Below are 15,625 nucleotides of genomic sequence, written 5' to 3'. Positions count from 1 at the left end.
AAAAACATGGGTGCAATTCATTTTGGGAATGAAATAAAACATCTGAGTCCTTGAATTAAAATTCGCCGGACGGGACGATCTACAATGTAAAACGTCAAAAACAAAACCCTTTGAGGGATGAGGATTGGCACAATCGAGTCAAAAAAAAAAGTTGGTGAGGATATCGAATACAAAGAATAGGGCGGATTCGGTCCTCCTGGCACTGGAAAGGTTCAGTCACACGTTTGTTAAAGAGAAAAAAAGTGTATGTGTTTTGTGGTGATTGGCTTGTAATGTATAAGTATGCACTTGTACATGTAATGGCTTGGGGACCTATTTGTAAACAGCGCCCTCATGCGGCTATCGATGTACGAACTCCAAACGCGATTCGCTCGACCCCCCCCCCCCCCCGCCCTGCAAAGGGGGTACGAGCGAACAAACGCGGGCGATCATGAGGAGCGTGGGGCTAGCTGCGCCACCCCCCCCCCCCCCAACCACCACCACACGGAGAAATGTTCCCATTGTCACGTCCGTTAAAGAACGGAAAGCAGTGAGAAATTCAGAACTGGGACCAGCATCCCAAGTATTTGACTTGGGTGATCGGGCACAATTAACCCGACCTCTGTTTGAAATCGTTCTGATAAATCTTCTTTGTTTGGGTCTTTTTTCAAGTTCTTTTTCTGGACAAAACCTCTTCACGGGTTTTCTCCTAAAACGGTTTATGGTATGAACTTGTAACCTTAACATATGTCGACCCTCATCCCCAGTGGTGATTATTATTATGACGTCACGATCAATGACGTAATTGGGTGTCAAATTACAAGCAATGAAAGATTTGTAGATTTAATCTTTTGAAGATCAATATTAAATCAAGCGTGAGAGACTTGAACTTGACTAAATTGCAGGCCGGATGCGGAATCGATAGAATAATCCAGGATCTTCATTTTATCTCGTGTGTGCCTAATCACGTGACTCTACCTTCTGGTCCGATTCCGGAAGTGCCTTATAATTTGAAAGTGGAAACAGATGTTAGTCTCTGGCTAAGTTGTTCTTCAGAAAAAAAAATTACCGGTGACGTCATACAATATTAGAGCGCCCTCTAGTGGCAGGTTGAAAAATGTTTAAAATGAATAATCATTTGATGGGTACGCGTGGCGAAATTTGCTCAAATCACTTTATAATTGATGTATATGATTAGCTTCATGCTAAGAACAAGTTTAGGGGGAGAAAGATTGATGACGTCACCAGACTGGAAGTTACAATAAAAAAACCTTAAACCAGTTAAAAAGTTGCTGAAAAATCAACCGCGAGAGATATAATTATAGTTTTTACAAATAAAATTATAGGCGTACATTGCATCTTGATTGAAAAATATATTTTTTTTAAACACCGATACTCTGCCATTAATCTTTAGGAATCAAAATTTACATAACTTAAAAACTCTGGGGTTTCCTCCTTGTGTTACGTACGCGATAAATACTTGTGCTTGGAGGTGATGATTCACTGAGTGGAAAATTTTGTACATAGTGGAATAATTCCAGGTATAAAGTAAACACTCCCTCATTGCAACCTATACGACGATGCACGGAGCGTCGCACCCTGCGTCACGTGATCAACAAATTAATCATTATTCCTACTTATGCTCTGGATCACATGCATTGATTTGATTGATTTAAGCCTAATTGATGTACAAATATTAATACTCACCATAGACAATTGATTGAAAGAAACAGTGGACAATTTTATTTGAGCTAAAACTCTGAAACATTATAGATTTTTTGTTGCTGGTGTATGCCCAAGAGAGCAGTAGGAAAAGAAATTAATTATATCACGTCGGCCATCTTGCTTGTTTTCCCATTGATAGTGTGTTGTGGAAAAATTCTGGGTGGTAACGTAACGCACGTAAACTGCATCGGTGCTTGAAGCACTCTGTATTTTCAGGTCTACATTTCTATCCGAAGTGATTTTTTGCCTCACAACACCATGGGTAACATTAATACCACTGGACCCAATGAAGCAATGGTTGTTTCAGGTAAGTTTTTCATTGAAAATTCGGCGATCGTGATGTGTAGGGCCCCTGTTTTGCTTTGATCAAATTAGAGTAAAAATGTTTACACTAGCCTACACGAATGATCGCCCATGTATTACCAGGTTGGGGGTCCCAGGTTGGAAGCCCTCTTCATGCCCGTGAAGAGGGCATGAAGAGCCCGTTGCTCTTATGCCAGAATTGGTTTCTTGCAACGTACACCTACAGATACAGATGCTTCATCAGTGACAATGTTCACTGCATTTACACTGACGTCCAGTTTCTAACTAAGTTCTACTCTAAGACCTCAGTGTAGCAAATAAAACGCAAAATATAAGAATTATTTTACTCTTCTCATGCTTGTTTTTAAATGGTGTAGGACTAGGACACCTCCCTTTTTTAGACCCGTGAACGTGGCGTAATAAACAACGCCACGGGCCGTCCTCGCGTAAATACACTCGAAATCATTTTAATTTTTGATCCGCGACATATAACCACGTATAATTCTGCCCTATAGGTTAATCACTTACTTGTTAGGCTTCCTGTGAATTTACGCAAGTGTTGGAATTGGATCTAGATCTGTCATTGCCAAGAAATTTGATGAAAAATATGGCACAACGAACGTGTTCAAAACGATCGGAAAATCAAAGACATGCATGATACTCTGCCTCTGGTACCCCGAGTTCCGCATACGCCAAACATTAGAAGTCCCACCACTGGTTACCGACTACCCGTCTTACATGGCAGGATGACCTGTAATACCATGTTAAAATTCTGCTAAATCCACTTCAAAAATCTGCCAAATCACCCAGTATTATATTGCTGGGAAAGATTTCCATATACGAAGTTCACTAATTTTCCTCTGTATTGACTAACAAGCCCCCAGATAGCAATTTCATGTCATCAAAGTCAATTTGAGCAGTGAGAAAATACAAGCATTTTCTTAGAAAACACTTAGAATTTTTCAGTCCAATCTCATAGGGTTTGTACACAGGGTGTTGAGTGAACTTCGTATATGGAAATCTTTCCAAATGTGCTATTTTTCTCTAATCTTTTTCTTTTTCCTTCAGAATTACCAATCTACATAATTCTGCTGAAAAAATGTTCTGCTGAATTTTCTGTGCAAATCATTTTGTATGCAAATATTCCGTCGAATTTAGCCCAAATTCGGCTAGAACGGTCACTGGATCACAGTAACTGTGGATCACAATAGAGTATTTTTTACTGTAGATCGAAGCGTGGCTATGTATATAGCCACGTTCACGGGTCTACTCCCTTTTTCACTTATTCCATTCAAAAATGGTGCCCATCAAAAAAATGGGTTAAATAATGATATAGGCCTAGACAGCTACGATATCTTGTTAAACATACATGTATTAGCAGCAACATTAGGTTTATGGTTTATTACGTATGGGCCATTGAAGACATCCTCAATTCCAGTCTTAAGCTACTTAAGACGTAATTTTGTTGTTTTTGGTTTTTCGTTTCAGGTGGCTGCTGTGGCAGTGGCGACAAGAAGTATATCATTGGAGGCTATGCATGGTCCTGGTGGCTGGTGTCGGATGTACAGAGGTGAGAAGGGATTGCCTTTGCAAGTTGTTCAATTAGGCCAAGGGCCGCCTCCACAGACTTTTCAGATTTTGTGTTTGTACACAAAAGGCACGAGGGACTAGCGTGTTTAGATGTCACCCGGAGGCGAGTCGAGTCAATCTTGACGTTTAAACCTGTCAGCCTTGGCTGTGAACCAGGTGTATAAACACAGTCAGTACGTGTTATCTCGTCCTCCGATGCAAACTGGCTAAAAGAATGTTTTTTGTGTGTGATAGTAAACTGCATGTTTGTCATGTAATGTCTGATGTACATGTACATGTATGATTGATGAATTACACATAGGAACATAGGAAAATGAATAAATATTCTGATTGTGATAAAATACAATTTGAATTGAATTGAATATTATGCAGGATAACCTTGGAGGTCATGACATTGAATCCTCGCTGCGAGAACGTGGAGACCTCCATGGGCGTGCCCCTGACGGTGACGGGCGTAGCCCAGGTCAAAGTCATGACGGAGGAAGGGCTGCTGGCCCAGGCCTGCGAGCAGTTCCTGGGACGGTCGACCGAAGAGATTAAGGAAGTCGTGCTGCAGACGCTGGAGGGCCACCTCAGGGCAATCTTGGGTAGGTTGCACAATAATAACCCTAACTCCCTAGGCCTTTTTGCTAGGATGTAACCTCAATCCTGCAAAATCCTCCAACTGGCCTCATGGAAAAATAGCATATAGCCTCAGTCCTGCAAATTCCTCCATTATTTCTTGAATATGGTCCGTGGAGGGGTGACCACTGCCTGAATCCTGCAAAATCCTGCGGCAGTGACTGTCAATATGTTGAGGCTTGGCCAGTGACATCCTGGAGCAGTACGGAGGATTTTAAGCATAATCCAGGCCGGTATTGATGCATGGCTGAGCAAAATCAACACAAGGTCCGGCCCAAGACCTCGACAAATTGCATCCTACGAAATCAGTAACACACTTTTGCCATGTAACCTCAATCCTCCAAATTCTTGCACTTTGGCAAAGAGGATTTTGAAGGATTCAGGGCGGTTAGGGTTAATATACTATACTAATCTTTGGCTTTAAAACCTTATAAACCTTCCTACTATTTAAACAGTCACAGACAGTCCAAATTTCCATCCACTTTCCCTGCTATACTTTTAACACAGGCTAAACAAACCCTTTTGAGTCAAGCTGGACTAGGCAAGCGCCATCTTGTTTGATAGATTAACCTTAATTCCCTTAGCATTTTTGGTATGATGCAACCTCAATCCTACAACATCCTCCAACTGCCTTCATCATGCACAAATTGCATCCTCAATCCTCCCAAATCCTCCGTTATTTCTTGAATGTGGCCCTTGGAGGGGTTACCACTGCCTAAATCCTGCAAAATCCTCCAGCAATACACTGTCAATATGTTGAGGCAGAGCCAGTGACATCCTGGCGCAGTGCGGAGGATTTCAAGTGTAATCTAGGCCTAAATTTATGCACGGCTGAGCATAAACAACACAAGGTCCGGCCTAAGACCTAGACGCAGTGCATCCTCCATTTTGCAAAGAGGATTTTGGAGGATTAGGAGAAGGAACCACAGAACTTATCGACTTCTTTCCATTCAAGGTACCCTGACCGTGGAGGCCATCTACCAGGACCGGGACCAGTTTGCCCAGCTGGTACGTGAAGTGGCTTCTCCCGACGTGGGCCGCATGGGTCTGGAGATCGAGAGTTTCACCATCAAGGACGTGTACGACAAGGTGGAGTACCTGGGCTCTCTGGGCAAGTCCCAGACAGCCGTGGTCAAGAGAGACGCGGACATCGGTGTCGCTGAGGCCAACAGGGATGCCGGAATCAGGGTAAGTGGTCATATTTTGTTGTCGCAAAACAGAACTCAACCCATCAAACCCCAAACGGCATGTTTTGTTGGAATCTGTCCAGTACAGGTACAGTACCCCTAAACTGACCCTCTTTTACATTGGGTTGGCACACCTCCAGAATCAAAGTCAAAAATAATGTGTGCAGTTTCCCATATGGTGTTGGAATTTGCCAGGATGGGTATGGTTTCTAGTAAATCATGCTAGGGAGTTAGGGTGAAGCTGACCAAATCAACCCTTTTGGCTAGGATACATACCTGATATCCCTTTTCGAAAAAAATGTCTGTTCTCCACTTTAAAAAATTTTAAATTCCGTTTCAACCTTGAAACTGTGCAAGAAAATCTGTTTCCTGCTTCCTCATGCATGCCGTTTTAGTGGACATTCACTGTTACACTGAAAACAATTGAGCACAGTTTCTGTCGATCAATTTTTTTTACAGTATTTAAATAAAACAGAAAATGCCCACAGTTGTACATAATATATAATACTCGAAAATGAAATATCCTTACAGAATTCATTTAATGTCTAAAGTTTTGTATCGCTTTATGTGTGTACACACAGCTGAAATCTGTTTCTAAAGGTATGTTTTTTTTTGGTTCTGTTTTTTTTTGGTAAAGAAAAGAACGTCAGTGGCCCTACATCCTCAATCCTGTATAATCTTCCAACTGCCTCTACATAAAAATGCTACTTCAAACCTCTAAAATCCCCCAATATTTCTTGATTTTGTTTAGTGGAAGGTAGCCAATGCTTCATTCTTTCGAAATCCCCCAACATTTTACAAATCATATCACAAGGTAGGAAAGCAGTCACATGAGTTAACAGGAAAAACACAAAGGAAACCAAAACCCGGAACATCAAAGGGAAGTTCAGGTTTACCAAGTACACAAACCATAGACAACTCAAGAGGGCTGATAATTTCCTGAATGAGGCCAAAGAATACAGAAGTTTCATTCCCCTCATTATCATACTGTACATTAAGTCTGCTGAAAACGAAGATGAAAGTTCCGTGTGTGTAGTCAAAACAACACTTTCACTACGTTTTTTTTTCCTTCGGCTTTTTAAAAGACAGTTTCAGTATCAATGGTTACTCCAGTTGTGCATATTTGTCACATTCGGCAAGGGAAGTTTTTTTTCTTCCAAACTTCCTTCTGAAATTGCATGTTTAGGAAAGAAAGATTGGTTAACTCCCAATCCTCAGGTATTTTTTCGAAGTCCTATATCTAGGGAACTGAATGTCTAATTGCATTGAAACTTTGTCTGTTTATAGATAGGGTTGTGTTATAGATGAAAATTGAGGTGACATCATGGTGACGTCATCATATGATTTTATATAGATTTCTGAAATTTTTAAGATTATCGCAACATGCTAAATTTGTAATAGGTTTGTTAGGTCAGATGTTTGCACAAAAATGTGAAAAATGTGTGACGTCATCATGACGTCTTCAAAATGCGATTAAAAAAACCCCACTAAAACATGTAAGGGTACATGTAGATGCGATTGACATGAGTTTTGGTGGGAAGGTAGATAATGTTGCTGGTATGCAAAAGTCGACATGATGTCAAGAGGCCGTTATAAACGGATTTTTGATAAATGTTTAAACTTTTACATTTCTTGGCTACTAGTAAAATGTTTACATTAAATGCACTTTGTACACGAAATTATCATTTACATGACTGCACATTGCCAAAAAAAGCAACAAAATCATAATGCGGAAAAACCCTATAAATATGTTCTGTTCTCAAACAGACAAGACCTCTAGTTTATAATAGTCATTGTTTAGGCATATTCACACTTGTGGAACCCTGCCAATCTTTAGGAACCCAATTAAATGTTATGAAATTTTGGCAAGAATTTGGGGGAGTATAGCCTAGTGGTTAGGGTTCGTGTCTCATGATCAGAAGGTCAGGGGTTCAAATCCAGCTGCTGGCCATGTGTTGTGTCCTTGGGCAAGCCACTTCACCCCCACTTGCCTCTCTCCACCCAGGAGTATAAATGGGTACCGGCATTAGCTGTGGAGTAACCTGTGATGGACTGGCATTCCTTCCAGAGGGAATAGAAATATTTTCATGCCACGGAAACCGGTGTCACCATCTCACTCGTGCTAGCTTCTCCGGGTGGATTCGGCGGATAATTGAGCACGTTACAGTTACATGAGCACGATTCATGCTCATGTGTCCGCTGTGCTTACTTTTCCTCAGGCTGTATTCTGAAGTCTACCAAGCCATTAATAACACAGTGAGGGACACCCAAGAATGTGTTATGTAACACTTGAGTGCGTCAAGTCATTCCATGGTCTTGCAAGCATTGTGATTTGTGTTCCCAGTGTCATGCATGTGTGTGTGTTCATGAAGGAATAATTAAGAACGAACTCCTTGGTCCGTGTTCCTTGCTCGTTCGTGGTCCATTTTGTCTTTATTTTTTACAACCACGGCTTAAAATAAATGTGCACTGCAAGTATTTTTGGTTATTGGGAGTTGTGCACGCCACAAAAATTCTGGATTGGACTGGTACTCTATAACCATGCATACAAATATCCTAAGATCTTACGTACACCAGTACAACCCCGAAGAACTCGGCACACTAATACAGTTGACGAAAATGTACATTACTGTGCAATTTTTTGCATGCCTGTTGAAGCGAAATTTCCCTTTCGAAGAAGCTAGCACGCCGGAGAAGTGAGTTCGTGACACCGGACATAAACTCGGGCCTGCCGGGCCGTACCGGTTGAAGACTGACTTTGTTTGACATGATAATTTTTTTCAAAAGTGACACTGTTTGAGAGTGTTGACACTTGTCTTTATTCACGACGTTCTGCAGGAAGCTGAATGCGAGAAGGTCATGATGGACACCAAGTTTGACGCCGACACCAAGATTGCCGACTCGGCCCGTATGTTTCAGATGAGCAAAGCCGGCTTCCAAGCTGAAGTGAACACCAAGGTGGGTCAAGTGACTTTTAGGGTGTAGTGGAACGTAAAGTCTTGGAGTAAATATTGCATTTCCGTCCGTTGCTGCATCCTGTGAATGATGCATGAGTACTCGGTATTAGTATTGGGCATGCAGAATAATCCTATTAGGCCAAAAAAAAAATAGTCGGTCTCTGGTCAGACCGATGTTCCGGAATTGATGCGGCGACAAGGTTTTTTTTGTGTGTGTGTGTTTTTTTTTTTTTTTTCAAGCTTGTATTGTACAGACAAGGTGGGTACTATTTTGCTTTTTTGTGTCCTCATTATACATTGGTGTCCTCCATAATTTGCCTTGGTGCCCTTTATCATTTGCCTTGGTGCAATTTTTCTATTCCCTGGTGTTCCTTGGTACAAAAATTTGAGGAGGCGCAGCAATAGAGGGCGCTGTTGTAGCATCCGTGTTAATTTGAAGAAAAAAAAGAAGGTTGACGCGCATGATTAAAATCGGCCTTAGTCGCCTGTATTGATCATATTGATAACTGGTATTCATCCCATTGATAACTTGTATTGATCCCATTGATCACTCAATTAATCCTGTGGTTAAATGTATTGATCCCATAGATCTCAGTTGTATTGGTAATATTGTGATTGATTACATATGTTTACTTATATTGATCTTTTAATCCCATTGATCACCCATATTGATCCTGTTGGTCACTTATATTTATCTATCTTACCACTTATATTGATTCCACTAATCACCGTAATCCAGACGCTCACTTGTATTGATCCCAATGATCAACTTTTGAGTCTCCACTATATCTTATGCTGTTCCCATCGATGAACAGTATATTTTCCATTGGTTGCCTGTACTGATCGCATAAATCAATGTATTGATCGCATTGATCTCCTTAATCCCATTATCACCTGTATTGACTGACTTTCAATCCAGAAAGCCGAGGCTGAGCTGGCCTATGAGCTTCAGGCCGCCAAGGTCAAACAGCTGATCCGTAGTGAGGAAATCGAAATCGAGGTCGTGGAACGGAGAAAACTCATCGACATCGAGGAGAAAGAGATCGAACGCAAGGAGCGTGAACTGGTGGCTACCATCAAGCGGCCAGCCGAGGCTGAGTCCTACAAGGTGGAGACCATCGCTCATGGTGAAAGGTGAGGGGTCGGAGGTGACATTGGGCAGAGTAGCCTCACTAGAGGGCGCTCTTGACATTTTTGTTACAAATTTTTACAATGGAATAGCACTCAGCACTCATGTTAAAGATAGAAGCAAGTACCCGGATCTCAGACAAACATGCTGTACGAGCTTCTTGCGTGAAGATTACGCGCACGCTTGCAGCACCGTTTCTATGCGAATGTATGCGGCCAGTGCGCGCGTGATTGTTCAAAAGTTTGTCTGAGTATGCGCGCGTACGGCGCGGAGCAAAATTGACGTCATTAGTGCGGAGTGCTATTGAAATTGTTAATGGAACTATTTAATTTGTATATGTTTTGTTTGTCTTTTTTTGCACACTTCATAGTGTTTCCCCAAAAGCTGAGTTCTGTTTCAAAATGTGAAATACATGTATGTCAATTCGGTTCCATTAACTGGTGAAGTGGCAAATCGGTGCCATGGGCGTAGCGAGGAGGGGGCAAGGTGGGGCACTTGCCCCCCACCCCCCCTGGAAAAGCAACCAAAAAAAAAAAAGAAGAAGAAGGAGAAAAAAGAAAACAAAAAGAGGCGCGAAGTCAAAGTTGTGCAAATTTAATGAGTTGGGGGGGGGGGGGCAAAATGTCCCTGCCCCCCTCTAAAACTGATAAATCGAGAATATGTTGAGAAATGCAAGCATTTTTGGCAAAACAATTTTTTGCCCCCCTCTAGAAAAAATCCTGGCGATGCCCATGATCGGTGCCCCCCCTCCCCAAAAAAAACCCCAAAGCGAAAAAATTCTGCTGTTCCCATTTGATTGAATAGTCCCCTCTTCTTCTTAATCCACTAGAACACGGACCGTGTTGGCAGCCAGAGGCGACGCCGAAAAGATCAAGAAAGTGGGTCATGCTGAGGCCACATCTATCGAAGCCATCGGCAAGGCTGAGGCTGAACGCATGAGGATGAAGGCAGCAGCCTACAAGCAGTATGGAGACGCTGCCAAGATGAGTCTGGTGCTGGAATCCCTGCCAAAGGTACTATTGACATTATGCATGACGAAGTCAGGGTTTCTTACCAGTTGTTTCCTTACTTGGCGGTCATTTTGGTCTGGTTCCTGGAAGACTGAGATCAAAAATGTTAACTAGAACAAGCCTGCCAAAAACAAAAACTTAGGTCTGATGGATGTAATGTGTCCCACTGTGTATGAGCCATCAACTCTGACCTTCCCAAATCCTCCAAAATCCTCTTTGCAAAATGGAGGATTTTGCAGGATTGAGACTATGTGGCAAAAATGTGTGGCTGATTTTGGAGGATGCACTGTGTGAAGGTCTTGGGCCGGACCTTGTGTTGTTTTTCTCTCATTCATGATTAAAAGATTAATGATTGAATCCATTTCTATCCTAGATTGCTGCTGAGATTGCCGCCCCACTGGCCAAGACTGATGAGGTCGTCCTCCTGGGTGATGACCGGACCACATCGGAGGTCACCAAGCTGCTGGGCTCTCTGCCAGTGGCTGTCCAGGCCTTGACCGGCACCGACTTGTCTAAGGTAAAAATAACAACAACAACAAAAACATTGGAGAGATTGACGAAACCTACATCTTTGGCTGGAGAATCCCTTAGAGCCATTTAAGTCCAAACTTTGGCAACTCTTTTATACAGGGGTGTGAAATCTCAGCTTTGAAGCTGATTTCAGCTCTTTTTTTTTAGTTTTGGATTCAGCTTTTTTTCAGCTTTTTCCCTCACTTGCTGTGCACAAAAGTATAGGAGATTTCCAAAGTTCAGCCTTTTTACACCTTTTTCAGATGTTTTCAGCTATTTTTATCAGTGGTCACTCACACACCTGTTTATAAGAATTTTAAATGTTGAAAAAAGAACATGATTGGAGCAGGGTTTGAACCCGTGACCTGTGGATTACCGTACCGGCACTCAACTAGGCATAGGGCTAGATAGCTCAGTCAGTAGAACACCGGAACAGCAATCGGAAGGTCACAGGTTCGAACCCCACTCCTAGTCAATGTCTTTGTTCAACATTAAAATAATTAAAATGCACCCAGTTTATAAGATGTTAAAGGGAATATTAAACAACATTTGCTTTTGCTGTAATTTTCAGAAGTGGATGGATTTGGGGGTTTAGTATTTTATAGCAAATATTGCTACACTGACTTGTTTGAAGATTTGTGTTTGTAGATGCTGGAAAAACCAAGAAAAACAATCATGTTCCTGTAGTCTGGTTCCCTGACCCCACTTTTCCAAACAAAATGCGGACTAACTAAATACAGTCGAAGCTGAAATTGAGGCTGAGAAAGTACTTGAAGTACGAGTGTGAAATTACTAGGTTCGTTTGGAACGTTTTGATTTTCCTATATTCATTCTGTCATGAGCTTCCTGATCAGTATAATTAATTTCCTTATCATATTCAACCTTTTTTTTGGTCTTTACCAGATGATGCAAAAGATTCCAGGAATCCAATAGTCGGTGCGACGACACCTGCTTCATCCAGAGTGCGGACAGTGCAACACCTTGTCAGCTGATCAAAGACGCAGGGTGAAGTAGCCACAGGACAAGGAACAAAAACAAGTCAAGTGCATTACTCTATTACAAACCAAACTTTCTTTAAATGTCCGACCCCCTCCAATTTGTTAATAGATAAATTCCATACCTCAGGTTTGACTGCCGAGGATGAGTAGTATGATTCCCAATGGACTCCGCGTGCACAAGTACCCCCTCAACGGTGAAAATGAGAGAGGCTTGAAGGACCACTTGGGTGCCATCTTGGATATAATGCATAAGTATACGGTTCAGATGCAATCAATCTGTTTGGTTAGTGTTCACACATCATTTCCACTGGTTCCCATCTCCATAGCGGGTTCCCGCCTCCATAGCTGGCTCCTGCTTCCATAACTGGTTCCCACCTCCGTAACTGGTTCCCACCTTCATTACTGGTTCCCACCTCCATAATTATTCAGCAACAATAACACAGAAGCTGGGAACCAGGGAACCAGTCATCCACCCTTCCTTAGTATATTGTTAAAGATAGCAAATGGTACCCAACTAAGTGCAAGTTTCCTTCCTACAGGATAATGGTACTTGTTGAAAGAGCGCCCTCTCTTGTTTGCAAGTGGAGTCAATATCACTATGCTGCCTTTTATTCTGTAGTATTTCTGACCCTTCAACCCAGAGTGTTGTGCAAACATAATGATTCAAGAGAAATTGTTTTCTTTTGGTTTGTAAGTAGTGAAGTTAGTACTGAGTGAGACCAATTGTGGACCGATAGTTTTCTGGTTGTCTATTTGCCAGGCTGTCAGAAGAGGTGAAAAAATGAACCTTATACATTTCTGAATTTGAAAGTAAATAAAATTTTAGCGTTAAAAAATCAATTAAAAAATAAGGATTGATGGTTGTAAAATTTTTAAAATTTAGAGTGAAAATTGTATTTTGATAGGTAATTTTTTAAAATTGTGAAGATTTGTTGTTCACTTTTGCAGAGTAAAAAAAAATACAAAATGCAAACGTTCAATATCAGGGGCGTATTTTTCCGGGGCTACTAATAGTAGGAATCTGCTAAGCCAAGAACATGTTTGCTTAGCACAACTAGGTTACCAGTCAAGATGTCATGCAGTTACTAACAGATGTAACTGGTTTCCTGCAGATTTGTATTAAGCAAGAACATTTGCTAAGCACCGTTTTCTGCTTTGAGGCAGCGTGAAAGTTGGCCCTGGTCCTCCAAATCATGAATTATTGAATTTATGAGAAAATTGGACAATGACATGCCTGGCAAATAGACATCCTCATTTTATATTATTTTAACCACTTGTATATATACAATATGTTACTGTGACAATTGATATATCGTAATATGTATAAAACAATCACTTATTATTGAGTGTTTAGCCGTATCTAAAAAGTTAAAACCTAAATTCAAGTTTTCTTTCTATCCAAATCTCGGGTAAACAAGGATTTTATTCGTCGGGCCTTAATTATGTACATAGGTGCAATCTTCATTTTTAGCAAGCAGTTCCATTATAAGTGCCGATGTGCACCTGAGATACTTTCAGCTTTTTTGGTCGCTTAAAAAAAAATTCCACAGTACATGCACTTTATTTCCATTTCATTTCTAAACCGATTTTCAATGTGTTGCTGAAGTTGTTCCGTGTAGTGACAGTATGTGTTGGCCAATTTTGATGGAGCACTGGGCCCATTTTCATTGCTATAGTAACCATAGAATTCCGCGCTTACGATCACCATTATGTGCTAACAGCGCCAGCAGAGAATTTCTGTGCTAACTTTGTAAGCAGCGAATCCTTAGTTCACAACATGCGCAAAAGCCAAAATTTCTCACTTAACCGGTGAAATATGCTTAAATACTGTAAGCTACCGTAACCGTAAGCAGGGATTTTTCCGCTTACGGTTAGCAGAGCCATGAAGCCCTGCTAAGAACAGAAACAGTTCGCTAAACAGACTAGCGTTACTAGCCAAAACGTCACAAGGGTTGTGCATTTATGAACAATTCAGTATCTGATGAATTGAAATTGGATTCTATCGAATATTCAAATATTCAAAACACACCAGACAAAGTTTTACATGTGCAAGCCAAAACGGCATGCACCACTCGGAAATTGCACGACCTGGTTGAAATTTGCGTGCATTGATCGGGAATTAAATAGGCCACTGATCAGGATATATGTGAACGGTGAACTTAAGAAATATTAAGGACATCATGCATGTATCAATATGTTGTTGATGTACATGTAGCTGACTAGCGGATTTAGAATATAAGATTTCAAATATGCAACCTTCTACGATTAAAATGAGATCAGGAGGCATTTCTCTTCATCTTTTCGAGACCTGCTCACATTTTTTTTGAGAATTCATATCGGAAAAAAAAAAGCACATGGAAATCCGGTGGGATGATTGAATATTTGGTGATGATTAAATTTTCGAGTATTTGGTACAAGATTACCTGTGTTTGATTCTAAATTGATTTCGGCTCAGCTCAGGACTTTGCTAAGCAGTAAGTCCCTTCTGCTTAGCGGTTCCATGAATCTGGGCCTTGATCTGGCATTCTGATCAAAGCGAGCTTTCTATTACTACAATAGATGTAAATGTGAGTAACGTAATGAATGTTGGTTGTAAAATTAAGTACTTGTAATTTGTGAATAACTAAGCATGCGTATCTGTCACTGTTTTGACATTTGTTAAAAAGACAGTATGATTCACAACTAATCATATCGGTGGAAAAATGTTTTGCTTGTAACTTGTAAACCTTTGAACACAAAGTCTCAACATCGTTGACTAATCTGGTGACAGCCATTTTCTGAGGTGGCACCATGCTTGCGCGAGTCGCGCTCAGGCAGTACACACGCACTCAGTTCTCCTACCCCCAATTGGGTTACCAAAATGCGCGCGCGCCTTGCATTTTAGAATGCGTGCGACTTGAGCGCGAACCTGGTGCTTCTGATTTTGTTCTCCGGATTTGTCTATGGACGTCCATTCCAAGCACACTGGCACTATACTTTCACGGAGGCCCCCTTCAATGGCGACAGCATTGTGCATACTATTGTACAAAGCAACTTGACCTGTGACGGATTATCTGAACAATAGCTAGCACAATGCATTCCCCATTGAAGGGGGCCTTCGTGATAGAGTTGACAGCGTGCCTGGATAGTTCTCTCTCAGATGACGTCATTTCCTACAGACCAGCCACGCGCATCGGCATTTTGAGCGTCAACTTGCATAACGCGCATCGGCTGTGTCGTATTTTGAACACATTTCGAGCAACAGGCATGCATGTTTGGAACATTTTCAACACTGCGCAATGCGTGCTTGATTGCGTAAAATACTCAGTCGCAGTTCTACGGCGGAAATGGCCGTCTCTGAGAGACCTTTTAGTCTGGATACTGATTCCTGTCTACCCTGGGCAGGGACAAACAAGTTACTATCATGTAGCTTGCCCAGGGACATCACATCTACCCGGCTTGTTTGATACCGTCGTGTAAGCACACCTGTTTGCACTCTGGTCACGGAAACCACAATTCTGACGGCGGTAGGTTGTTTTCGTGCTGTATCTTTAAATGCTGTACAAAATGCAAATATGTGTTCCAAGCATGTAAAAATGCCAAAAGTGTTTTTTTAATACAGTGTCCACCACGTCAT

General features: G+C 41.4%; 1 protein-coding gene across 1 annotated transcript; it reads left to right on the top strand.

Annotated features, from left to right (window-relative positions):
• The first annotated feature begins 1,801 nt into the window (after nt 1-1,801).
• Nucleotides 1,802-14,346, top strand: LOC119742483 (flotillin-2-like). The gene is made up of 9 exons (XM_038218423.1): nt 1,802-2,011; nt 3,496-3,577; nt 3,970-4,184; nt 5,174-5,406; nt 8,244-8,363; nt 9,282-9,496; nt 10,321-10,504; nt 10,875-11,018; nt 11,915-14,346. Exons 1-9 carry the CDS (start codon nt 1,963-1,965, stop codon nt 11,942-11,944), a joined length of 1,272 nt encoding a protein of 423 aa, XP_038074351.1. The 5' UTR covers nt 1,802-1,962; the 3' UTR covers nt 11,945-14,346.
• The last annotated feature ends 1,279 nt before the right edge of the window (nt 14,347-15,625 follow it).

This window comes from Patiria miniata, unplaced genomic scaffold, assembly GCF_015706575.1.
Source record: "Patiria miniata isolate m_02_andy unplaced genomic scaffold, ASM1570657v1 HiC_scaffold_6, whole genome shotgun sequence".
Taxonomy (NCBI): domain Eukaryota; kingdom Metazoa; phylum Echinodermata; class Asteroidea; order Valvatida; family Asterinidae; genus Patiria; species Patiria miniata.
The sequence above is the reverse complement of the archived record's forward strand: the minus strand, read 5'-3'. Positions and strand labels throughout refer to the sequence as shown.

Bases quoted from the DNA above. Each gene is read 5' to 3' on its own strand.
- LOC119742483 (XM_038218423.1), top strand. From the start codon at position 1,963: ATGGGTAACATTAATACCACTGGACCCAATGAAGCAATGGTTGTTTCA. The intron at 5,407-8,243 runs GTAAGTGGTCAT...GACGTTCTGCAG, and splicing joins ACAGGGATGCCGGAATCAGG to GAAGCTGAATGCGAGAAGGT. The intron at 11,019-11,914 runs GTAAAAATAACA...GGTCTTTACCAG, and splicing joins CCGGCACCGACTTGTCTAAG to ATGATGCAAAAGATTCCAGG.